General features: G+C 43.3%; 1 protein-coding gene across 1 annotated transcript in view; it reads right to left on the bottom strand.

Annotated features, from left to right (window-relative positions):
* Positions 1–7131, bottom strand: part of COLQ (collagen like tail subunit of asymmetric acetylcholinesterase) — a 50118-nt gene extending 42987 nt beyond the window's left edge. Inside the window, exon 1 of the mRNA XM_033132977.1 lies at positions 6915–7131. Within this exon, the coding sequence (XP_032988868.1) occupies positions 6915–7020 (106 nt within the window). The 5' untranslated portion in view covers positions 7021–7131. The remainder of the gene's footprint in view (positions 1–6914) is intronic.
* Positions 7132–25151: the final 18020 nt, after the last annotated feature.

Below are 25151 nucleotides of genomic sequence, written 5' to 3'. Positions count from 1 at the left end.
AACTTGTCGTATATTTTAAGCAAAGTTATTGTTTGGGTTGTATTTGGGACTTTTGCCTTTTGACACAACTGCATCTTAGGGGCAATTATGACCTCTTGGCATGTGTACAGACACTGTGAGGTTCTGGAAAAAAATTATAGAAAAGGTTTATACATCATACACCAGGAATTATTTTACATACTTTATGTTCATAATTAGGCCCCTTAATCTTTTAAACCAACCTGTGAGTTAAATCCTACTTTTAGCCCCATTTTATAAATGGGTAAACTGAGGTACAGAGCAGGTGATTTGCCTGCCCAACGTCACAAAGCGACGGGAAACACAAGACTTGAACCCAGGCAGTGTGGTACCAGATGCCCAACTCCTGACCACTAGGCTATTCGCCTCTGCAATGATTTGGGGGTCACAAAGTCCTGATTGGGAATTTTGGCCCTGGCACTGTGTGACCTCAGGCAAGTGACTGCACCTCTCTGAACATTAGTTTCCTCTTTGGTAAAATTGAGGCGAGTGGGGAGTAGGGTAGTAATGGCTCGTGAAATTGTTTTGACAATTAGAAGTCATATTCTTAAAAAGACTCTAGCAAAGAGAAAGGGCTCAGTGCAGGGCAGGCAGCTTTCGTCGTGCTAATGGGGCTCCCAGAGCAACTGGATCCCAGCTCCTGTATCAGAACAGGGGGTGCTGAGCGTAACTGCCACTGCCCAGAAATGGCAGGTGGGGCAGGCAGGCAACTGTGTGAGGGCCAGCAGAACCACAGCTGCTCTCGGCAAGTATCTTGGCAGATGCTGTCTCTTCCCTGCCCATATCCCTGAGTGTTCATGAGGCCCTATGGGCTGCCAGCTCCTGCCACAGGCACCTGTTCTTTTGCCACAGGGCTTCTCCAGCTATAGGGATTGCTCAGGCAAACATGTCCCCAAGAGCTGGTGGGTAAATATCCCAGTGCCCCGTCTCCGGGAGCTCCCCAGGAATCTGTTCAGGAATCCCCCTGGTATTGACGGCCTGCCCTTCCTTGTCTTGCTTTCCCAAGCCCTACTGGGATAACCTCTCAAATAAAGTACTTGCACCCAAATGAAGACTGTTTATACACCTGTACCTTTGATTCTGATGTCACTTAAAAAAGTACTTATGGAACACTTTGCCAGTGGAAAAGGTAACTGTGATAAACTGAATTGATGGCACCCAAAGAGGTCCAGATCCTAACTCCTGGAACCTATCGATGTTACCTTATATGCAGGTGTACTTAAACTAAAAAGTTAAAGATGGAGTGATTATCTGGATGGACCCTAAATGTAATCACAAGTGTCTTTATAAGAAAGAAGCAGAGGAAGATGTGACACAGAAGAAAGCAACCTGACCACTGAGTGGCCGTGGGAAACTAATGCAGGAGTTCAGAGAGGCAAATGTGACCAGTGGTTCTCAGAATGTGCTCTGTGGACCAGCAGCGTCAGCACCACCTGGGAGCTTAGAAATGCAAACTCCTGGGCCCCACTCCAGACCTACTGGATCAGAAACTCTGGGGGTGGAGCCCAGCAGTCTGGGTTTTAACAAACCTTTTAGGTGCTTCTGATGCTGGCTGTAGTTCAATGGCTGACCCTGGTTGGACATTAGAATCACCTAGACAGTATTAAACACTCTCAGTACCTGACAAAATGCCCCAGCGATGCTGATTTATTTAGTCTGTTTAGCATGGACACTGGGCTTCTATAAAGCATCCCATTCTAGAGCTGCACTGTTTCTGTATGGTTGTGGCAGCGATGGCTGTGGATCTGAGGAAAGTAGGCTTACATGTGGTGAATGGCAGTGTGGGGGCTTGGCCCTGGATATCTGCAGGGAAAGCCTCCCAACTCACACACCCACCTCTCTCTGTGTCTGAGCTGGAGATGAACCTACTGCTTTATTCGCAGGATGGGGATGGGGAGAGGTGGCAAAGATGGGACCCCTGGAGAGCCCTCTCATTTAAGAACCCTCACTGATTATATTATCTAGAGGAAATATGGGGGGCTAAATCGAAGGAGATGGCTGGGAAGTGCATTATGGAACATTAAACAACAGCTGATCAACATCAGACAGAAATAAATGGCCCATAATCTACTGCCAAAAACATGACTGGTTCCCAAGTGGGGGCCTGGCTGGCTTCCAGTCAGGGGAGCACAGGGCGAGACATCAGGTCCTATAAGACACAAAACGCCTGCTCTGGGTCATATCCCGGCAGCCAGCTGGAGAAGATTCCGGCACCCAGACAGAATTCATTTTCTTCCACGTGACTCACTCCACAGGACTGGTTTTGGGTCTTCTCACCCACTGTGTCTCTGCGAACTTGACCCAAACATCACCTGAAGAGCTCCTGCCTGCCTGAGAAATCCTGTACTGGAAGAGGGAAGCCACACGTGTCTGTTTGAGTATAGAGTAGGTGGGTTCCCAATGCCTGACGGGAATATCTGTGAAGAGGTAGTCTCTGACCCCAGGAAGGCCTCATGCCCCAAAATACCGTGGTTGAAGCTCATCTTACTAGAGGATACTTTGGCTTAGAATTTTTACCCCTGTTAAAACACAAATACCTTCAAAGGAAAGATAAACCAGTATCCTGGCAAGTCATGCACACTTTAGTATAGTCATCTCTAATCTTTTGCTAAGAGCTTGGGCATTGCTATCCTAAGGAGAAGGTAGGAGGGAATGGAGAAGAAAGAACCCAGTAATGACTATGTATGGTGCCAGGTGGGTACTAGACTTATTGGGGTGGTTACTTTGTAAGCTACATAAATGTCTAATCAGTATGTTGTACATATGAAACTAATATAATATTGTATGTCAACTGTAATTGAAAAATAAAATAAAAATTTTTAAAGAATCTAGAGTTGAGTTTTCAAAGGATAGAAGGATAGCCTACGGGACTTTAACAGCTAATATCATTATTTAGCCATGGTCATAAGTAGGTTTGGTCTACATTGGTAAAAGCCCCAGACTTAGATTCAGAGGGCAGCATTCCAGTTTCCAGCTTTCCCACCTATCAGCTGTGTGATCTTGGGCAAGTCACTGAACCTCTCTGAACCTCTATTTCCTCATCTAAAAAGTGGGCCTGATGCCACATCCATCTCAGAGGTGCTGTGCGAATTACATAAATTGAAGTGTGTGGAAGGTCTGCCTGTCTATAAATATTACTGTTCTTGGGTCTGTGCCAGCACATTCTAGAAATTGTACAACTAATGAACTACATCTGTGAATGGATGTTGGAGCTGAGTCAATCCATAGACCCACAGTGAGCCCAGCCAGTACCAGCCAAACCCAGGCTCGATCAGCTGACCCTTAGTTGACCTACAGACACATGAACTTCCATAATAAGTGATTGTTGTTTAAGCCATTGAGTGTGACTGTGGTTTATTACCCAGCAATGGTTAAAACAGTATACCAAAGTTAGGGTTCCTGACGTTTACAATTTTAGGGCCGTGTTCAATAGAAATTATTCTAAAATATACATGACACTTATCTGTCTTCTTAAGCAAAGTAAGCACCATTCAGTCTTCGTAATAGTGAGAGCCAGGTAACGTGTTCTAGGTCAGTGACGCCCCCAAGGGTTACATACAGAACCGAGGCTCCAGAAATAATTTCAGTCTACTATTCTTTTTGATCTCAGAACTATTCCCTAATTCTTTATTTTTCTTGTAATCCATTTGACCAGCTGTCTTTTTGTGTTGTTGTCACTGTGTCTATCTTAAGCCTCAGTGCACCGTCCCCACCCCAGCAAACTAATGTGCTATTGCTCATTCACTACGCTTCAAGAAACTTGCTATCTAAGCCTGTTAGAATGGAGTCCAAAGTAAGAGGTAATAGGCTTGGAGTCAGGGCCTGAGGTTGTTTCCTGTGTATCAGATGCATGTGCTTTAGTGCTCAGATTTCTGTCATCACTTTTGGCCTCTTGGAGGCTTTCTTGCTCCCTTCCTGGTTCTCCTCTGGGACCCGGCAGTGGAAGTTGCCAGGTAACGAGCATCTGATCCAGATAGCTGGTGCAGTGTCTGGCGTGGTTGGAATACTGCCTTTCCTGGTGAGTGTGAAGGTAAGAAGCAGCCTACAGGCCTCCTTCCATCCATCACAGCCCCTCGCTGGACAACTGGGCGCATGCAGCCTCTGCTGCTTGTATTTCGGCAGTGAGGGACCATGTGCTCCCCTGCCTCTGGGCAACGTCCTACTTGTCTCTGTGTCCCCGTGTAGCACTTGGTACAGTGCCAGGCACGCAGTAGGCATTTACTAAGGCATGGTGGGTGGAATGGAAAGATCTTCCTGGTGGCCCTTGTCTCCATGTGCACAGGGCTTGTCTTCTTCAGAAGACTAAAAACCTACCCGCTTCTGAATATAGACAATTTCATATCAAATTGTTGGAAAATATTTTCAAAGGAATAAAGTTCTCCTGTGTCAAGGAAAAGTTCCCATTTCAGGACGTAAGTTTATTTGTGAACTGTGCTGTCAGGAAACCCTGGCCACTAAATGAAGGCGACAAAACCCAGTGACTCTATAGGAGAAAGTAGATATTTTTCGTTCTGTTGAGCTGTCACTTTAGCCATCCCCCCCTAGCTTTACCCCCTTGTTTTACCAAATGTCTGAAGAGTATGCTCCCAACCAGAAGGTCTGGACCTAGCAATTCATGAGGAAGAGCCTATGGATGTGTGGGCTAGCTACTCTATGTCCCCACGTACCCCCACTCCAGGGGCTGATCCCAACACTATATCAAGGACCTCCCCTGCCTGGGCTGCACATTGGGTTTGGCCAACTGCCAAGAGGTGACCGAATTGGAGAAGACAGAGGTCAGGGTATTTCTTCTCCCCTTTCTGGGGTCCCTCTGTGATCCCAGGCCCTGCCCAGGGGTCCCTCCTCCAAGGCCTCAGATCTACCTGGGATCCATTTCCCCATTTCGTCTTCTTGCCTTTTCAAGCACAGGGGAGGTAAAAAGCCTCCTGGGGCTCCTAATTTCTCAGCGTTCCTTTTTTGGTTCCCTTAACGCCACCCACACCTCTGAAAGTGGTCCCTTCGTTCAAGTCTGTTCATCGGAACCATCCGAGTTGCTTCTTTCTCCTGCTGCTAACCTGACTGGTACCACCTGTACCAAGTCTCACCTAAGAGCTGTCTAAGCTGTGCCAGGGTTCTCTCTAGGGCAAGAAGTTCAAAGAAAATCAGAGGCTCTTTTCTCTCTGGTTTTCAGAACTCATTAGCCATTTGGGCTCCATCTAAATTAAGTGATACACAATGACGGCAAACCATAATGTGCAGATGAGAAAAGTTTTCATTCCTTCATTTGCCATGTGCCAGGCACTGTGCTGACCCTGGGGATACAGTGAAAAGGAACAAGACAGACACAGTCCCTGCCCACACGGTGCTGACAGTCTCACACCAACGATCTCCCGGAAGTCAGAGAGCCCATCAGAGGCAGGGATAGAACCAGAGGACTGAGTTTCCTTTAGGCCTGGGCCTTCAACGATTCTCAAAGGAATCTATGGCCCAAACACCGTTACGAACCTCCAACTTAGACAAAATTAACTATGAAGCTTCCCCCTCGAATAGGGAAATAATGACCCACTCACTCCCAGAAGAAGCCTGGCGGTCTCAACTTGAATTTGTGGGAGGCATGTTGGCACCCCCCCCCCGTGGTGGTGCAACCACCCACCTTTCCTGCCCCCTGCCTACCTCCCAAGAATCTCCACAAACCCCCTTCCCCCTCCTTCAGTTACTCACACGTTTATATTTAGCCCCACGCCCTTCTCCTAGTCCTTGCCTCCGGGGCCACAAACACTGCCAGCGCCTCGCCTTGCTCAGCGGTTTTTATGAATGGACAGGGGTTGGGAGCTAGACTCAGAGACATGCCCCCTGCGAGAGCCCGTGTTTCCAGCAAAGGCAGTGAGTGAAATTTCTGCCTCAGTTAACGTATTTATGAGATTCACGTAGGAGCACGTGACTGAAACTGCCATTTCTGGGGAGAGCCAGGGGTGACTGAGGTGACTGAGGGGGGTGTGAGGAGACAGGCAGCAAAACCTGGGGTCTGTGTGCCTCCCTCGTGCCCTCCGGAAACACTGGCGTTTCCTCAGAAAGGTTGAAATAGGCCATGCTGGTAATCCTATACTTCCCCTGCTCCTGGTCAGATAGGACATGAGCAACAGCCCGGTGCCCTCAGAAAAGGTGGCCAGGCTGGCAGAAAAAGCCCCCTTCCCTCCATCTCCTAGTGCTATACCTGGCAGACACCCAGCTCCAGGCCCAGCCGTCACTCTGGAGCCCTCTCCACCTCCCCCCAGAAAGCTCCCTTTACCCAGGGCCTCCAGCTTCCTCATCTGAGGCTGAAGAGAAGTCCAGTGAGAAAGCACGACATGAAAGCAGACAGGGCTGGAGAAATGGAAGACCTAGTCCTGAGGCCGCATGGGGGCCCCTTAGCCCCCCCCAGAGAATCAACAGGACTCCCTTTTCATTCGATGGGATGGTCCCGGCAGGCGGCTAACACCACCTGAGCTGGGGCAGAGGCGGGTCTACTCCACAACACCCCCTTTGAGTCAAGCCCCTTTCAGAAGGCGTCATGGATGTATTTATAGAAATATCTGGGACTCACTTCTCTCTCACTTGCCCTCCACTCCATCTCTTCTTTTAAGCTCCCCACAATCTCCAACCAAAATGAAATCAGGCAGCAAATGAGGAGAAGTGGGGGGAGACCCTTATTTTAAAGGGTTTGTGGCTTTGAGCAGCCAGGTCGGGGCTGTTTGAAACAAGGACAGAAGGGGCTTCCAAGACTAGCTCGGGTGACAGGAAGCTGCTCCGGGTGGCCATCTCCCTTCCAGCCTCCCTCCACCAAGAGTAGAAAGGGAAAAATATCAGGACATGTTGCAAAACAATCTTCCCTCCTCCCCCAACAGATGGAAGAGAGGAAAGTTGTGGTCATCATTTACCTGCTGAAATTGGGAGGACACTATTGATGAAAGTAGGCTGAGACACGACAAAGCGGAAGAAAAGCTGAAGATAAACTCCCAAAGTCGTTGGATTCAGGACAACCATGCTGGCTGGGGTCTGGAAAGTGTCAAGTTCTCAGCAGCCTTGCCTCCAGGTTGCCGTGGAGCCTTGCTTATCTCTGCTTTTGTCTTCCTCACGGCTGTTTGCTTTCTCTCTCTCTCTCTCTCTCTCTCTCTCTCTCTCTCTCTCTCTCTCTCCTCTTCCCGTGCCTTTACCAAGAAAGAATGCCAACCATTTCCCATTAAACCTTCTCCGTACTACACAGGGTTATATTTATCTCAAGCACTGTATCAAATGCCCACATTAAAATTAAGATGTCAGAATTTTCTTTTTTGGAGACTGAGGTAAGTGGTTATTGCAGAAGTGATGAAAAGGCAGCCAAATCTCAATGTTCACTAGAAGCTGTCCTTAAGGGCAGACAGATTTCCTAATTGATTATCCACCAGCATCTACCTGCTTGGAACTGAGATCTCATGCAGCATCACAGAATCAACTCTTCGGATTCAAACTGAATTTATGTGGAGACAGATCCTTCTGTGACAAATTCAGTCTGTGACATTTTTCACCTATGGGGTGACGAATGTATAGGTGATGTTGGATTTGTTTTCTTTAATCATTCAATAAAGAGGGAGGAAATATATTTTCAAAAACAGCTTTTTCTATGAAAGAGTGTTTAGTCTCTCTCCAGAAGCTGCAGACTTTTTCCCGTGCAAAGCAGAATAAATGAAAAGAGTCAGCGGATTGGAAAGCAAACTATAATTGGAGAAATAGCATCATTGACTTCATCTTTGGCTAGACAAAATTCTCCAAATAAAAATCATTGCATCCTTAAATGAATACCTCTTTCGAGTTTAGAAAGCCTGTTATAGAGATCCTTCAATTACTAAAATGATTAAAATAATAATCCACAGAGTGTTCCATTCTGCTTTAATTTACATGACATACTCGCAGTGCCTCAGAAATGGTTTGGTAATTACTGGACTCTGGGGTCCAGTAACTGACCCTCATTCTGGGGGAAGGTGGAGGCGGGTGAAGGCATAATACAAGGCAACACTCCATACCTCTAGCACCTCATGGGCTTGACTTCCAGCTCTGCTGTGACAGTGGACAAACTGTTTGATCTTTCTAACCCTCAGTTTTCCCATCATAAAATGGAAGCATGTTCCCTTTAAAGGTTTGTTGAAAAGGTTAAATAAGGGAACATGAGATGAATCATACATGAATTAAAATTTGTGTCTAGAGACAGCAAAAATGAAATCCAGGGAGCCACGATATAGATGGGGTACAAAGATGGCCAGCAAAAACCTCTCCCATCCCTGTATGCACACGCCGCTCTTCCCAACAGAGGTGGAATCTATTTCCCCTCTCATTGAATATAGGCTGGCCTTGTGACTAGCTTTGACTAATAGAATGTGGCTAAAGTGACACTGTACCCTTAACAGGCCTGGCAGCTTCTGCTTTTGCCTTTTCTTGGAAGCCAACTGCCACATAAAAAAAAAAAAAGTCTAGACTATTGAATAGGCCACAGGAAAGAGGAAACAGCCAGCCCCCCAAATAGCTGACCATCTCAGATGAGGCATTAGACATGAGAGTGATGCCAATTTGGATCAGCTACACTCAAAGGGGTCTCCAGATGATGGCCGTCACAGAAGTGACCCCAGGTAAGACCAGCTATGGAACTGCTAAAATGAACCTAGCCCAGATTACAGATTCATGAGCAAATAAAATGGCTGTTGTTTCTGCCTTCAGTGTCCTGAAGCCACAGGATGATGGGATGCTTTCTTATGCAGCAATGGCTAACTGATACAAAATTTATAAGAAAAGCTTTTGAAAGCATAAAGAATATACTTGGCACACATTCAGAATTAACAGGACAACTTAAAGAGGGGGCACTCCCATTAGTTGCTCTCAAAATGTTTAACGGAAGGTACGTGATTGTTGGCTAAACCCAACCAGGAAATTCTAAGGCTTGCTCTTGTTATCTCTTGAAACCTACAGCCCCAGCAGTGGGGTTTTGGTGGTTTGGAGAAAGGTGTAGTCTACCTGGGAGGAAGGTAACTTTTGAGTAACTTGGTGCCAAAATCTGAACTTTCACCATCCAGCTCAGATTCCTCTTCTGAGTAGCCAGACTGATTTATTCCCTCTCTCCACATACAGATTTCACCACTGACCGTGAAGTTGGAACAAATTATATCAATATGTCCTGCTTGTGACACCTGCTGGTATTGTGTCTGAACTGCTTCTAAACCACCTTGTGCTGCTATTTAGCCTGAAGGTGGGGTGGCTGTTCCATAGCTCTGTGTACCCTCCTGACCCCCAAGACTGTCCCTGTCACCTAATAATAGAACTTCAACAATGTTAGTTCAATTTGATCAAATCACACCAAATCACAAAATAAAAGAAAGTAGGAAAAGTGTCATAACTTGATGTTCCAGCCACAATGAGCAACTTGCATGTCCCAGAACCCCTTTGTGCCTTTGCACATGTAACTGGCTGGCACAGGCCTGGTACAAGGGAGGGCTTTGATGAGTATGGTGAGAAAGTGAGGGTCTGTGAACAGACTGCCACCCTGAGCTGAGGCCTGCATAAGGGATGCTGAACGTACCCATTTAGCCCACTGGGGGGCGAGTCACTGCTGACTCAAGTTACTACAGGAATCTCTACCCTTTCCGGAGGCTCCGGCACAGAGGTATTTATAAGGCCCCAATACTTATTAAACAGTTTTTTTGTAAATTTCCATTTCCCATGTACCATGCATTTTATAAGTCTATTTCTTATGAGGTGACCCTAAGTGACTGAGGCAGAAATTATCACCTTTTCTTCAAACCCTCTTGGAAGGACTCTTAATCTTTCAGAATCCAATAACACAGGCTATTAGAATTTTCCAGAAGAAAATTATTGGAGATTTGTAAAAGGCTTACACCAATAAATCCAGTCAAAGTTAGAGCCTTCCTGCTCAGGGCTCCTAGGTGGGAGTGTATACTGAAGAATAATCCGGCGGTATCCATCAACGCTTAACATGCACGTGCAATTTCACCGGGAAATTCTACAGAAATACTCATTCAACTGCTCGGCGGTTTAGGTGCAAGGATGCTCATGACAGTCTCAGATTTGAAACAGCCTGACGCTCAATGAATATGAGATTGGTTGAATTAATCACAAAACCTCCATTCAATCAAACATTACAGAGTCATGACAAAGAATAAGGTAGTCTCTGCAACAAATGATACTAGAAAAATGGATCTTTCATATGCAAAGCAAACGAAAATGAAGCTTAACCCTTACCTTGCCCCATACATAAAAATTAGCTCAAAGTAGATCATAGACCTAAATGTAAGAGCTAAAACGATTAAACTTCAGGAACAGGAGAAAATCAGAGTGGCTTTGGATGAGGCAAAGATGTCTCTTTTTAAACTAAAAAAGTTTTCAACAAAAATTTCATATATTTAAGGTGCACAACATGAGGTTTTGATATACATATACATTGTGAAATGATTACTACAGTCAAGCTAATTAACATACCCATACTTCACATAGTTAACCTTTTTTTGCAGTGAGAACACTGAAAAACGAATCTCCTAGAAAATTTCAAGTTTACAATCCTGTATTAACTATAGTCACCATGCTGTACATCAAATCTCTAGAACTTATCATCCTACATAACTTAAACTTTGTCCCTGTGAGCAATACCTTTCCATTTTCCTCAACCCCCTATCCTTGGGTAACCATCATTTTACTCTGTTTCTATGACAAAATATTTCTTTTTTTTTTTCTTAACTAAGACCCAAAAAAGCACAAATCATAAAAAATGTTAAATTGGACTTCACCAAAAATTTAAAACTTCTGCTGTTCAAAAGACAATGTTGAATTGAAAAACCAAGCCAAAGACTGGGAGAAAATATTTGCAAAACATATGTGATAAAGGACTTGTATTCAGAATATATAAAGAACTTTTACAACTCAATAATAATAAAACAAACAACCCATTTGAAAGAACTGGGCCAAAGGAGTGAATAGATACTTCACTAAAGCAGACGCATGAATGGCAAATAAGCACAGGAAAAGAGACGCAATATCATTAGTCATTAGGAAAATGCAAATTAAAACCATGGTGTAATAACACTACATACTATTTGAATGCCTATAATTTAAAAGACTGACAATTCCAAGTGTTAAAACTAGAAACAACCCAAATGGCCATCAACTGCTGAATGGATAAACAAACTGTGTACAGGGCAACACAACTTAGCAGTAAAATGAACTACCGAAATCAGAAACATGGATGAATCTCAAAGGCATTCGGCTGAGGCCAATACAAAAGGCTACGTACTGAATAATTCCATTTATATGGGATTCTGGAAAACGCAAAACTATAGGGATAGAGAACAACAGGTCAGTGGTTACGAGGGATTAGGGCTGTGAGAAGAGATTTGACTGGAAAGGCACCTTTTGGTGGTGACAAGTGTGTCCTGGATTTTGGTTGAAGTGCTTGTTTGTCTACTTTGTCCAAACTCATCAAACTGTACTCTTACAAAGGGTGAGTTTTATTTTATGTAAATTTTCCCTTAATAAACTTGACTTTAAAAAAATAAGAAAAAGATATTTCATGTTTATACACTGACCTGGAAGGTTGTCCATGGAATATTGTTGAGTGAAATCGGAAAGTTGCAGTGCCTCTAACCAAATATATGAACAAACGAACAAATCTACTTACCAATTATTTACATGTGCAAAGAGAAAGACCTAGAACAATATACACTACATGCTTGGGGATAGAAGTACGTGCGATGAGGAAAAAACGAGGAAAACTTTCCTTTTCAACCTTGTACACATTTGTATTATTGGAAATGTTTACCATGAGCATTATTTAATTCATAATTTAAAAATAAAAGGATTTTGAAAAATCAAATCAAATTCTTGGCAACCTTAGGAGTAAAGAAGAAGGAAGAAAGACATCTTTCCTGCACGTCGGTCCAACAAGTCCCTGCTGACATGCTGAGAGGGGCACACAGACCGTTTTGGGTTGGCTTTGGCAGAGAACAGAGCTCTGAGCCTGGTCTTTCTGGCCCAGAATTAACCATGATTCAGTTATGAAGCTGCATGAGCAGGAGGGAGACAACACTGGGCAGCTGAGAAGCCCTGGGAAAGCTCCTCCTTACAGCTCCCTGTCAACTCAAGCTTAAATCAGAGCCAGGAGTGATGGAGCCTGGCAATGCAAAGGAAAGATCCATCAGAGAACCAGAACTAATAAGTCTAATGAGACTAATCAGACTCACCCAGACACTGAGCCTGCAGTTCCATCTCCAGGGCAGGGAGCTCGGTTGTCCTCACTTTTAAGAATGAGATTTGCACTGCGCTGGCCTTGAGCCACCTGGATGCAATCACAATATGACAATAACTTACCCAATACAGTGTTTCCCAAACTGCTGCAGGTGTACCCATTCTAAGAGATACTCTATTTTTTAAGAAGCAGAGGAGTTCACCTACACTGAGAACCGCTGCCTATTTTATGTAAATTATATTGGACTTTTACAATACATATTAGCATACCAAAGACACTGGGAACTCCTGCAGTAAAGAAACCCATTTATTTTGGTTTTATTCCTCCTATAACTATTTGACCCCCAAACACAAAATAATAATTCCTATTACATATTTTTCCTCTTTTTTCCTCATCTATGTCTTATTCAATAAACATGTGGTGTCCTAAATAAATAATAATTATGTAGAGCTTTATGTTTTATAAAATCCTTTTTTATTTTTTTGTTGTTGTTTGGTGTTCACAAGGGAGGCACTGGAACTAGATTTAAAGTTCCCATTTTACAGATGAGAAAACTGAGGGTTGTGTGAGATTCTGGGGACAGCAACAGAGATTGAGGTCATTGTCTGGCAGGCAGAGGGATTGCTGGCAAGACTGAATCTGAATGTTCTGGGCTCCTGAATGACACACCGAGCCAGATGCCAACAGTGCTCCCTGGCCCCAGGGCTAGATTGGCTCCCTAAGAAGAAATCAATCAACATTTACCTAAACCCGGACTCAGAAATGCTGTAAGTCCAAGAATCGTTCAGCTCTGAAAATGCAAAACCACACTCTTGGAAGGGAGATAGGAAAGTCGCAGCTTTTATGACAGGAAGTCAGGGAGGGTTGGAGACTTCAGAGGAAATCCCAAAATGGTTTACGGCAACCGAGGATCGATGGTTCTTGAGCTGAAACCCGCAGGAAGGGAAAACATCCTGAATCTTGAGCAAAGCCCGTTTCCTGACATTACTTAAATCAAGAATCATAGAAATAAATGAGCTCCAAATAATTGTTAGGTCACCAAAGGGCATACCAAATCTCAGCCCCTCTCACAGGTGGGGTGATGGGTTTGCCCCCGATTTCCTCTAGGGTGAACCCAGAAAACTTAGTTGACATTCACTTCATTCTCTTTTAGCCTGTCCAAATGCATGTTCCTAGTTTACTGTTTACTGTTGGTACTTACCACGTGTTCATTGCCACATTTTATTCTGATCTACTTAGTAACAGAACAGTACTACTGCCTCCCCCTTACCGCAACCTCACCTCCCACCCCATCACCCCCACCATCATTCCACCTGGAGACAATGGTCCCTCTTGGATTGGATGGGAGGGTGAGGAGGAAAGCTCCATCTCACAACTAGATTAGGCCTAAGGTAAAGACAAGGCATCGTTTTCAAAGCGTGGATCTAGTCTCAGGGCTGAAGGTGGAGATCCAGGGCACGTAGCTGTGTGGTTTGGCGAGGCCCTAGCACAGGCCCATTCCTGACACGCTGACAGGACAATGCTGACCAAGACTTTGAAGGAAAGAGTGGGAAAGGGGCCCTGCCCGTGCCGCGTCTGATTATGCATACTCCCATCCCGCTGTGGGAAGGGAGATCTCAGACAACATGAGCAATAATTGGGCGCTGCTGAGGAGCGTTTTAGATTCACAGGCTTTAAGGAAACAGCCTAAGAGATGGAGAACACACACAGGCACTTGCCGCCCCAGCTGCTTTGGGGTCTGCAAGTCCTGTAACCAGGAGCATCTTCCATCCTGCAGGCTGTGGGAGAACAAACCTATGCCAACCCGAGGCCTCAGTATGTGCTATATTTAACCCATCCTTAAGGTCTTAAAGAACTTTAAAAATACCACAGGGAAAGGCTTATCGATACACACCCACACAATCTGGGATAAGAGGAACAGGTGATTTTTTTTTTTTTTAAGAACTAGAGCGATAAGAAGTTTCCATTCACTTATCATACATTACGTGATTACCTGTCTCCTTATGTACAGTTAGTGAATGTAACTGCAATGTTTTCAAAACACACGTCTCCTCAGGAAGTGGATAAATGAGGCCACATGTGTCTTCTGGAAGTAGATGGATGAGGCTAACCTGGGGAAGCAGAAACAGAAAAAAAATGATTCAGGTGAGAGAGAGGTCAGAGGAGTCATTCATTCATTCATTATTCATTCATTCATTCAACAAATAATTAATGAGTTCCTATTGTGCCCCAGGCAAAGATCTAGAGTTGGGGATTCAGTGTGAAACAAATGTACAAAATGTCTTGCCTTCAAGAATTTATATTCTAGTGGGGGGTCTCAAAACAGACAAGAAGCATATATAATAATCCAGAGGCATTCGGTGTAATGCAGAACAATGGAGAGATATAATTAATCAGGAGAGCCTCCCTGAAGGATGTAAAAGGTAAGAGATGAAGAAGGTAAGAGATGAGTTCTGACTGCAGTGCTCAGTAGGGATTCATGGAAGAGTATAAGGCAATTCTGACCTTAAGAGAAGAAAATACTAACACCAACTATTCATTACACACGTGTCATGCTTATACATATGTTATTTCTTGAAAACCTCACAGCAACTCTGGGAGGTAGATGTTACTATATCTATGTTACAGATACAGAAACAGAAGCTGATAAAGGCAAGTTAGATGATCTTCCCAAGGCCACAGAGCTAGAATGCAAAGCTGGCCACATACTCTGAAGCCTGTGTTCTTTATACCGCATTACCCAGCCCCAGGTCCAGATGTAGAAGGGAATGGAGAGGCAGGTGAGGGAACCAGTCCTGGCGCAATGCACAGAGTACGCGTGACCACGGCCCTTCGGGGGCCAGTGGCAGGGCTTCTTGGCCAGAGTTGTCAGAAGGAAATACAATGAGCTGAGCTAAGACGGACACGGACTATTATATATGCTTCTCACCTGTCTTGAGGAGGGTGGGACAGAGGGCAGAGCTGGGTGAGCAGCCCCTAGAAAGCCTCCTGCCCACGTGACAGGAGAAAATCAGGTGGCCCCAGCCAGGGGGCTGATCTTTAAGGTACAATGACCCTGCCATGAGCAAAGTGGCCCTGTGAATGTCCTGCGTTCTCACCAATCAGACAGATAACTCCTTTTCTTTTAGAGGGCATGGGGACATGGATTTACAAGGGTAGAAGTGTGGGAGAAGGGTCTCCTCTTCAACAGTATGGATTTGACATATGAACTCTAAAACGCCTTATACAATGCCTTACTACGTGGTAGGAGCAATTAAACTATTCAAAAATAAGAATACTTACGTTTGTGTATGTGTGCATGCACTAACACAAATATAGCTCTAGTCTGTGCTCTCAACCTTGGAATATAGTTATTTAGGTGTGTGTTTAATTTCTCTGAGTAGATTATTATTAACTCATTGAGCATAAGGCCCATAACTGCTTCATCTCTTTATTTCCCAAAGTGTCAAATCTGATACACAGTAGGTCTTCAATGAATGTTGAATGAATTAATGAATTGATTTGTATGGGACATGCAAGATAGATAAACCAAATTGCAATATATCCAAAACTTCAAGAGTAGTTCAGCCTGGGTCAAAATTCCCTTTGCACACTATCAGAGGAGACCTGCCACTTGCCAAGGGAACCATAAGTTTGCAGCTGCTGAGGCCGTAGCTTTAAATGAAATGACACACGGTAGGCATCTTGCACCAAGTTTGGGCTATAAATGTGAGGTTCCAGAGCTGCCTGTGTGAGCTGGTAGATGGGTAAGTGCCTTGGCTCCCACCTGTCTCTCCTAGGCTCTTTACTACATTTGTGCCAGGCACTTTCCACTTCAAGCGTACCATCTGGTCTGGAACAAAAGAACCAGCTTTGCCCAACCTTGGCTTGAAGAAGTGCAATATCAACGACCCCTTGAAAATAGTCTTCAGAGGGAAAAACACTAACATACGCTCAATACAGTCTGGGATTTGCTGTCTGGAAAATGCATTAGCTCAGTGTGTTCATTTGCTAGGGCTGCCATAACAAAATACCACAGATTGGGTAGCTTAAACGACAAATGTATTTTCTCTCAGTTCTAGAAGCTAGAAGTCAAAGATCAAGGTGTTCATAGGTTTGGTTTCCTCTGAGGCCTCTCTCCTTGGCTTGCAGATGGTCACCTTCTCGTTGTGTCCTCATATGGTCTTTCCTCTGTGCACACACCCCTGTTGTCTGTGTTCAAATTTCCTCTTCCTGTAAGGACACCAGTCGGATTGGACTAGGACCCACCCACCAGACCTCATTTAAACTTAATCACTTCTTTCAAGGCCTCATCTCTAAATACAGTCACATGCTAAGGCAGTGGGTGTTAGAGCTTCAGCATATGAATTTGGGGGTGGACACAGTTCAGAAGGGCCGGATTCAAGTCCATTTTCTGGCTGTGTGATCGTGGGCAACTTGCTAAGTCAGCCTGAGCTTTAATTTCTCATTTGAAAACTGGGCTCCTGGCTTTTATGAGAATCAAAGAAATTACCATGTGGAGAGTACCTGGCACACAGTGAATGCTTAAGAAATACTGGTAAGCCAATAAGTGGGAATATTTAGATCCTTGGATATACAAGGCAACTTGTTTATGGCTATGGACCCCTGGTGGAGAGGGAGGGGAGGAGTGTGCATGGCTCCTTTTAGCCTTGCCCTACCTGAAAGAGAAAGTAGGCTACTGTGGAGCAGACTCATTAAGGACATTTTTTTGACCACCCTGCTGGGGGTGAGGCACGGGAAACAGATCAGGTTTCAGTTACCTAAAACTAAGCATACAGAGGTCACTTAAGTGTGGACACCTAATGCCCCTTGCTATTTGAATTGGATGAGAGGTTGAAATTTTGGTATAGATTGGGCTGAACTTTCTAAAGCCTAAAAATGAGAGAGTTGGTTAATACCTAAACTGACAGTAAAAGCTATGACTCCTATTTGAACTGCTGCCTGAGACCTGTGAAAACGGGGATGTTTGTTTAAGAACCTAAAATTTTCAATAAACTGATTATCAGCACACTATTTCTTATCCCTTTGGTGTCTTATATCGCTTAATTAATACCCCTCAAAGCACCAAAAATTCGTATCTTTCAACTTTCCTGCAATATAGGTGGTCAATCCAAAGCATTTGCCTAATTGAGTTTTCCCCTTACATAAAATCTTTTATCTTACTTGATTTTACCATCTGTCCACACAAAACCCCAAACCTCTTACAAAACACTTCTTTAAAAGTTATGTTAAAATAAAGACTGTAGTTGACAAGCCCACAGGTAACATCATACTCAATGATGAAAAGCTGCAAGTTTTTCCTCTAAGATCAGGAATAAGACAAGAGTGCCTACTCCCATCTTTTCTAGTCAATAATCTACTAGCTGTCCTAGCCAGTACAACTAGGCAAGAAAAAGAAATGAAAGGCATCCAAATCAGAATGGAAGAAGTAAAATATTCTGCTTGTAGATGACGTGATCTTACATATATAAAAAACTTTAAAGAAAAAAAATGTTAGAATAAACAAATTCGGAAAAGTTTCAGGATATAAAACCAACCTATGAAAAACAGTTGCATTTTTATATGCTAATAATGAACTATCTAAAAAAGAAACTAAGAAAACAATCCCATTTTCAATAGCATCAAAAAAGAAAAATACTTAGGAATAAATTTAACCAAGGAGATGAAAGACCTATATACACTGAAAACTATAAAACATTGGTAAAAGAGGACACAAACGGAAAGATATCCTGTGTTCATGGATTGGAAGAATTAATATTGTTAAAATGTCCATACTACCCAAGGCCATCTATAGATTCAATGCAATCCCTATCAAGACCTTAATGGCATTTTTTACAGGAGTAGGAAAAAACAGTGTGTCCTTGGATAAAATATTTCCTTCTGTTAACTTTGCATTGGGCTTTATCTATGTCTCTTATTCCAGCCTGATGAATGGCCAGGAAGATTTCTACATTCTTAGCCTGAGCTAATTTTTACTTTCTCAGAGTAAAGAAGGCAACTCAGGCCTTCCGTCCCTGTGGAGCCTCTAGAGGACGTGGCTCCAGCTGCCATCTGACTGAAGCTGCGTGACAGGCTGCAAGTGAAGTAAGAAGAATCAGCGGAGCCACACCAACCCACAAAACTGTGAGAGATAACAATGCCTTGCATTTAGACGGGAAGTTTGGGGATGGTTTGCTACACATAAATAGGTCATTGAACTAGCTGTGCTTGAAGCAGACATCTCCCCTGAGGGCAGAATGATAAGACCGCTCCCCCCCAAAAAAAAAAAATTAGGTCATCCTTAGGGAAGAAGGAAACGGGAGAGGAGTGAACCTAAAATGGACAAAGCACTTAGTCCAAAGAGACCGGGTGTTAACCTCTGGTGATATCAGAGTAAGTCAGGGACCGGTTATCTTTGGCAGATGAAGATTGACTAGAACGTGCATGAGGGAGGACTCTGGATTGCTGCAAATGTGACGTATCTTGATGTGACTAGTGGTTACACAGACACATATCTACAAAATAAGTCACTGAGTTGTACACTTAAGATAACAAGTAGAAGTGGAGCTCAGGAGCTAACTTCTGTTATAGAGTAATAAAGAAAAGTTAACCAATTCTGTTAAATGCACATGTGCCACAAACATGCTACAGAAAGAAAATTAAGGGATTATGACTGATGCACAAAGTAAACAAATATTTATGTTAAAAAAAGTATTAATTATGAGTCTAAACATTGAGTGACCAAGATGCCAAAGAGAAACATGACTGAGAGAAGGCCATTTAAAAAGATTGTAAAATTACAAAATTGCTGGATTAACAACTCTCACAATTCCCATTTAGACTGTACCCTTTTCAAGGTCACTGCCCCTGGAATTAGAGATGAAAGGAATCTTTGCCATCATCTTTCACTGGCTTTCAACTGGGCTGCACAGTGGGATGACCTAAAAAACACTGACACCTGGTTCCACCCTAGAGATGCTGATGTAATTGGGCTGGGGCGTGGCCTGGGAAGCAGGACTTTTTAAAGTTCTCCAGGTGATTTCCTCATGCTGCCAGGGTTGAGAACCACTGGTCAATTTCAACTACTCTTTTTACAAATGACGACACAGAGGTCCAGTACTGACAAATGACTTGCTAATTATCCATTTGTTGGCTGCCACCAATTTTCTCTAATGTGCCCTAATAAGAGGGAGTCGTGGCATGGATAATACCAAACAGTAACATAATCTAAAAATACTTTCTATTTGGTTTGGGAAACAGCACGTGACTGGCCAGCCACCGACTGGCCTGGCTAATCCAGTTTGGCTCAAATGAATGTGCCTTTTCTGGAGTTTGCACTGGTAGCCCAGGCCTGAGGTGTGGAAGAAAAGTGGCCAAACTAAATGTTGGCTGTGGCCAGTTCCCAGTGGGCAACGGACAGGCTGTCAAAGGCACACGGTATTTTGGACATAGGGACTTCTCTTACCAGACGGTTCCACAGGGGGACAAGCTAGCTTTTTCTTGACCCTTTACTCTGTGAGGGTTGGGGGCCAGAAGAGTAAAGAAGGGATGATGGGCGGAGGGCTAACGGTTATCGAGGAGCTCTTTTGTGCCAGGTTTCATGCTAAGCATTTCTGTGACAGCGTATGTTCCAAACTCTTTGAATGAAGCGTTCTATTTCCCCCATTATACAGATGAAGAACGTGAGACTTAGAGAGGTTGTATAACCACCAAAGCAGAGCCAGGATGGAAAGTCAGGCTTATCATATACTCTGTCCAACAGGGACAGCCGAGACCTGAAGCTGAAAAACAAGCTGCAGGTGGACTTGGGGCAGAGTCTTGGATTTTAAGTCCTGCTGAATGAACTTTGCTTCCCTATTTTTTCAGCTCTAACAGTCTAAAGGCAGCAGTAAGGAGACATCCAGAAGTGTCTATGGCAGCATGAAGAACAGAACTGACCGAGAGCCCAGCTGCTGCTCTGAAACCTGTCACCTGCGCTTGAGCTGAGCCCACGCATTGTATTGCTCCCCTCAGTGTCTGTGTCTAGTGGGGACGCGAAGGGGACTCGTTCCTGGGAGACATGCGACTCGATAGCTCTGCAAAGTCTTCCTTAGACTGGGGGCAACCAGGACGCTTCCACCCAACCTTCTCCCTCCCTCCCTCCTTTCCTGGATGAGGTCTGCATGGCAGTCTGATAGCTCTCACAGCCTTTTCCAGCTCCTTCCCTGTTTTCTCTCACACTGTCAGTTGCCTTAATAAGCTCCTAACAAGTGTAAACCACTCCTGAGTCACCTACCCCACAAGAAAATGTCTGCTATTTTTACTGCTGTATGCCATGTGGAGGTAGATCCAAGGGTGGACTCGCAGAGAAGCTTGCCGAACAGGACCAAGAGGATGCAGGCCCTGGAAGATGAGGGGTGGGTGACCTCTGGGTACACAGGCACTCAGGTGAGTGGGGGAGGGAGATAGATGGGAGTTCACCTTGAACACTTCACATCGTGAGTAGTGACGGAGGCACACAGGGTGCTGGCGGAGCACCGGGAGGAAGCACAGCTTCGTGGAAGAGGGGACTTTCGAGCTGAACCTTGAAGGATAAGGCTGATTCCACATGGCACAGAGCACTGCAGTGGAAACAGCATGAGCACAGCTCAGGCTAAGGTGAAATCAGGTCTGGTTTTCCTAAGCCGACCTGGGCCGGCGGAGTGAGGAGGCAATTCCCAGGAACGTGCTGGCACCGGGGAATGAGCCTCAGAAGGAACCAAATGGCTGTATATGAACCACTCCACCGAGCTGGCACTAGTGATCACCAGATAGAAGGAAAGAGATCATGGGTGACGCCATCTCTGTAGATATTTCCAGGTTCGAGTCAAAATTTAAGATGTTCCCTTCAAACTGAAACCGGAGAGCCTGGGATTTCTAGATGTGACTTTCTTTGCTCCCTAATTGAAGGGATAACCACACAACCTGAATTTACCATGGGTTCACTGACCAGGTAGCCCTTCTCCTGGAAGAAAAAGCCTTGGAGAGGAGGGGAGGGAAGGCCCAAGATAATCCAGTGAAAACCAGAGCTGCAGGCAGTCTTGCCTGTCAGATCTGAACCAATGATGCCCTTTTATCTGCACCTCGTCTGCGGGAGGACTTCACAGCATCTTCAACTTCCTTTATCCACCTTACTCCATTATTAGCAGCAGCAAATGCAACCAGAAAACACCAGATGATCCAAACTTCATCTGTATGCATTTCACTCTATCCAGCAGTCAGCAGAGTCAGTTTGATCAGGGTTTCTCAGTCATAGTTCCTACCTAGAATGTAAATGGCTTCCTACTGTAATACATTCATATGATGTTCTGTCCGAAGTGGCTCTAAGTTTGCATTTATTTTACTCACGTGCCATTTCTTCACTGGAACGCACTGCTTCCCCACTGCCAAGTTAAGTGTCTTGAAAACAGTAAGGACCCAGAAATATTTTAGGATTTAATGTTATTTTAATTTCCTTCCAGTGTTCAAATGTCCTATTATTTCCTTGTAATAGATTTAAGACTTTTTTCCCTAAGGAAAATATGCTCACTTCACATAAGCTGAGCTACTTCACAGGTGCATGTGTGAAATAACTATAGAAAATACCCACTGAGCTATTTCTAACCACCATGAATCCTCCTCATTCACTATTATTTGGTGAACCCCTGCAAAGCAGGTGGCTCTGAAAGGAGGTAAAAACACTCAGCCCTGTTTTCCAGGAAATGACTAATCTACTTGGGGAAATAAGACCCACTTACTTGAAAAGTGAAAGCACACTGCTAGACAGGACCTAAGTGCCGCCCATGTTCTCCACTTCTCTAAGGTCGTCTCTTCCTAAAACACAGTGCACCTTCATTTCTTGAGCACCTTCTATGTGCCAGGCATTGGGATAAGCTTCTGGATAGCTTTCTGAATCCCCAAACAACACCAGGCAGAATGAAAGGTTTTATAAAGAATATTAGGAGCGAAACTAACCCTAAGAAGTCATTTCCCACCTTGGATTCTAGTTTTCCTAAATTAATAGAACAGACATAACCTTTGAAAGTCCAGTTTTTGAGGCACTTGAGTATTCAACATTCTAGAATCACATAGGAGTGTTTAATATTAAACTAGGGGGTACAAAATGTTTTATCAAAGTTTTGACTATCAACCAATAGAATCATTTCAGAGCACCTTATTTAATATCTTATCCTTCTAAAGAAAAATTCCTGTAAGAAGACTAATTTCAAGATCACTTTTACAAAATAAGTAATCATCAATAGACTGCCATCAAAGCGCTACTGGACTAACCTGGTCCTTATGCTTAGACTGACCTCTGCTGGACAGTCCATTACCCTGACAACATTTTTTTTTTCTTCTCTTGAGACAACATGGCTAGGGAAGGAGCATTGTCCCCAAATTACTTCAATTCACAAATACTCATCAATCCCTCCACACTACCTTACAGCCAAATCTTGCATTGCACTTGGCTGCCAGAGGCAAACGTCCACGGCAGTGTAGGACATTGATGAGGTTACCCGAACTACCCACTCTCAGTGCTCCCTTTGATATTCTCTGTGCTCTTATGCTGACCTGGCTCTCTGGTGTGTAGCTTAGAAATACAGAAGAGTACCTGATGACTGGGCCCGATTTCAGGGGCTTGTCAGGTGAAACCACAGCTCCCTGAAATGTCTCCTGGGTGCAGATCTCGAAGCTGGAACCCACCACTTTGTGGAAGTCACTTATGCCCCTAACTAGCCAACGGAGAAAAATCTGATGTGTACAGTACAAACCGAACTTTTATATAAAGTCTGATGCTTCAATTCATATAATATTGCAGCAAATAAACAAGAATGACCCTGAAAGTAATGAATACATTGCCATTTCTAATATCCTTTTAAAATAGAGGTATAACTTGGAGACATTGCAGGTTCAGGTCCAGACCACTGCAATAAAGCAACTAACACAATAACGCAAGTCGCACACATTTTTTGGTTTCCCAGTGCATAAAAGTTATGTTTACACTATACTGTAGTCTATTAAATGTGCAACAGCATTATGTCTAAAAAACAATGTACATACCTTAATTTAAAAATATTTTATTGCTAAAAATGCTAACCATCATCTGAGCCTTCAGCGAGCCATAATCTTATTGCAAATGGAGTCTTAAAGCAGATTATCTGTGAAGCACAATAAAGCAAAGTGCAATAAAACAGGGTATGCCTGCAATGTCTGTTTCTGATAATAAAAACTACAAAATTACTTTTATTTCAAAATGCTGTAAAAGGAAAAAATGAAAAAATAAAAAATTACCTATAATCTCATCACCAAATTATTTTAAAATTTTGGTTTATTTTGTGTCCATCTTTTTCCTCAGTGTCTGTTGTGTGCATGAGTACAGGTGCATATCCTGACCTGGACCCATTCATTTCGTAGTTTGCCTTTTCATGTAATATTATATCGTGATTATTTCTTTATTAATAAATATTCTTTAACACAATTTTTATTTTATGATGTCGACAGATCATAATGCATGTAATCAATGTCTTATTACTAAACATTGGGGTTGTTCCTAATAAAACTATGCTGAATGGCCTTACATATAAATATTTGACCAAATATTTTATTATTTCTTTAGGATATATTTTCTAGATAGGCTTACTGGGTCAAAGTTATAGGGATGAACATTTTTAAGATTCCAAAACAAGCACTGCTAGAATTTCTCTACAGAAATATCGTACCAGTTCCAACTCCCACCACAGCACAGCAGTGCCCATTTCACTGCACCCTCACCCATGCTGAGAATCGTCATTGCAAAAGCGCTTTGCCAAGTGGTAGGCAAAAATGAGGTTTTTCAGCCTAACATATTCATCTTTATTCACAATAATCATACTTTTATTGACTATTTGTATTTCTTGTTAATTATACATTCATGCCCTTTGCCCAATCTTCTATTAGTGCCTTAATATTTTCTTATTTAAAAGAGTTCATTATACAGAGAACATTATTCCAAGTGAAATAAGTCAGACTGAGAAAGACAAATGCCATATGATCTCACTTATATGTGGCATCTAAAGAACAGAATAAACGAACAAACAAAACAAAAATAGACTTAGAGATATGGGGGGAAAAAACTGATGGTTGCTAGTGGGAGGCGGGTGGAGATGGGGGAGAAGGTGAAGGGATTAGAAAGTACACGTTAGTAGCCACAGTATAGTCGTGGGGCTATGAAACACAGTATGGGGAACTATAATCAATAAGGTTGCAAAGACTATGTGGGGTGCCAGATGGGCTCTGGACTTATCAGGGAGACCATTTTATGAACTATGTAGGTTCCTGATAACCTGTGCAATCCACCGGAGCTGAAGTTGAATATTGAATGTTAACTATAATTATATATATATATTCATATATATATATATATATATATATATATATATATATATATATATATATATATTCGTGAAATGTGGAGTACAGCATAAGGAATATAGTCAATGGTTAGAGTAACAACTATATACGATGTCGTCAGAGGGGAAAGTAGATTGGGAGGTTATCACTTTGTGAGGGGTGTAAATGTCTTAACTATTACATTGCTTTGTACACCTGAAACTAATAAAAACAAATTTTTAAAAAAGAGTTCATTATATAGTAAAGTTGTTGACTCAATGTGGTACACATAAACTAAGGTTGTTACTCCAAATATACTCAAATTATTAGTTTGGGTGTGATGTGACTTCTCCTTTGGCTCAGTTAAGTTCTTTCCAGAAAAATAAAACAAAACAAAACCCCAACTCAAAAAGTACAGCACAAGCTGCATTAAATACTGGGGAGCCCAAGGTATGAAGTGATCAACAAATAATAATAATTAGTAGCTTATATACTCTGACTTACTGAACAGGCCTCTACATTAAAAAATTCTTGGAACTGCTTTCTTCAG

Source organism: Rhinolophus ferrumequinum, chromosome 17 (assembly GCF_004115265.2).
Source record: "Rhinolophus ferrumequinum isolate MPI-CBG mRhiFer1 chromosome 17, mRhiFer1_v1.p, whole genome shotgun sequence".
NCBI lineage: Eukaryota > Metazoa > Chordata > Mammalia > Chiroptera > Rhinolophidae > Rhinolophus > Rhinolophus ferrumequinum.
This window is presented reverse-complemented; position numbering and strand designations above follow the sequence as displayed.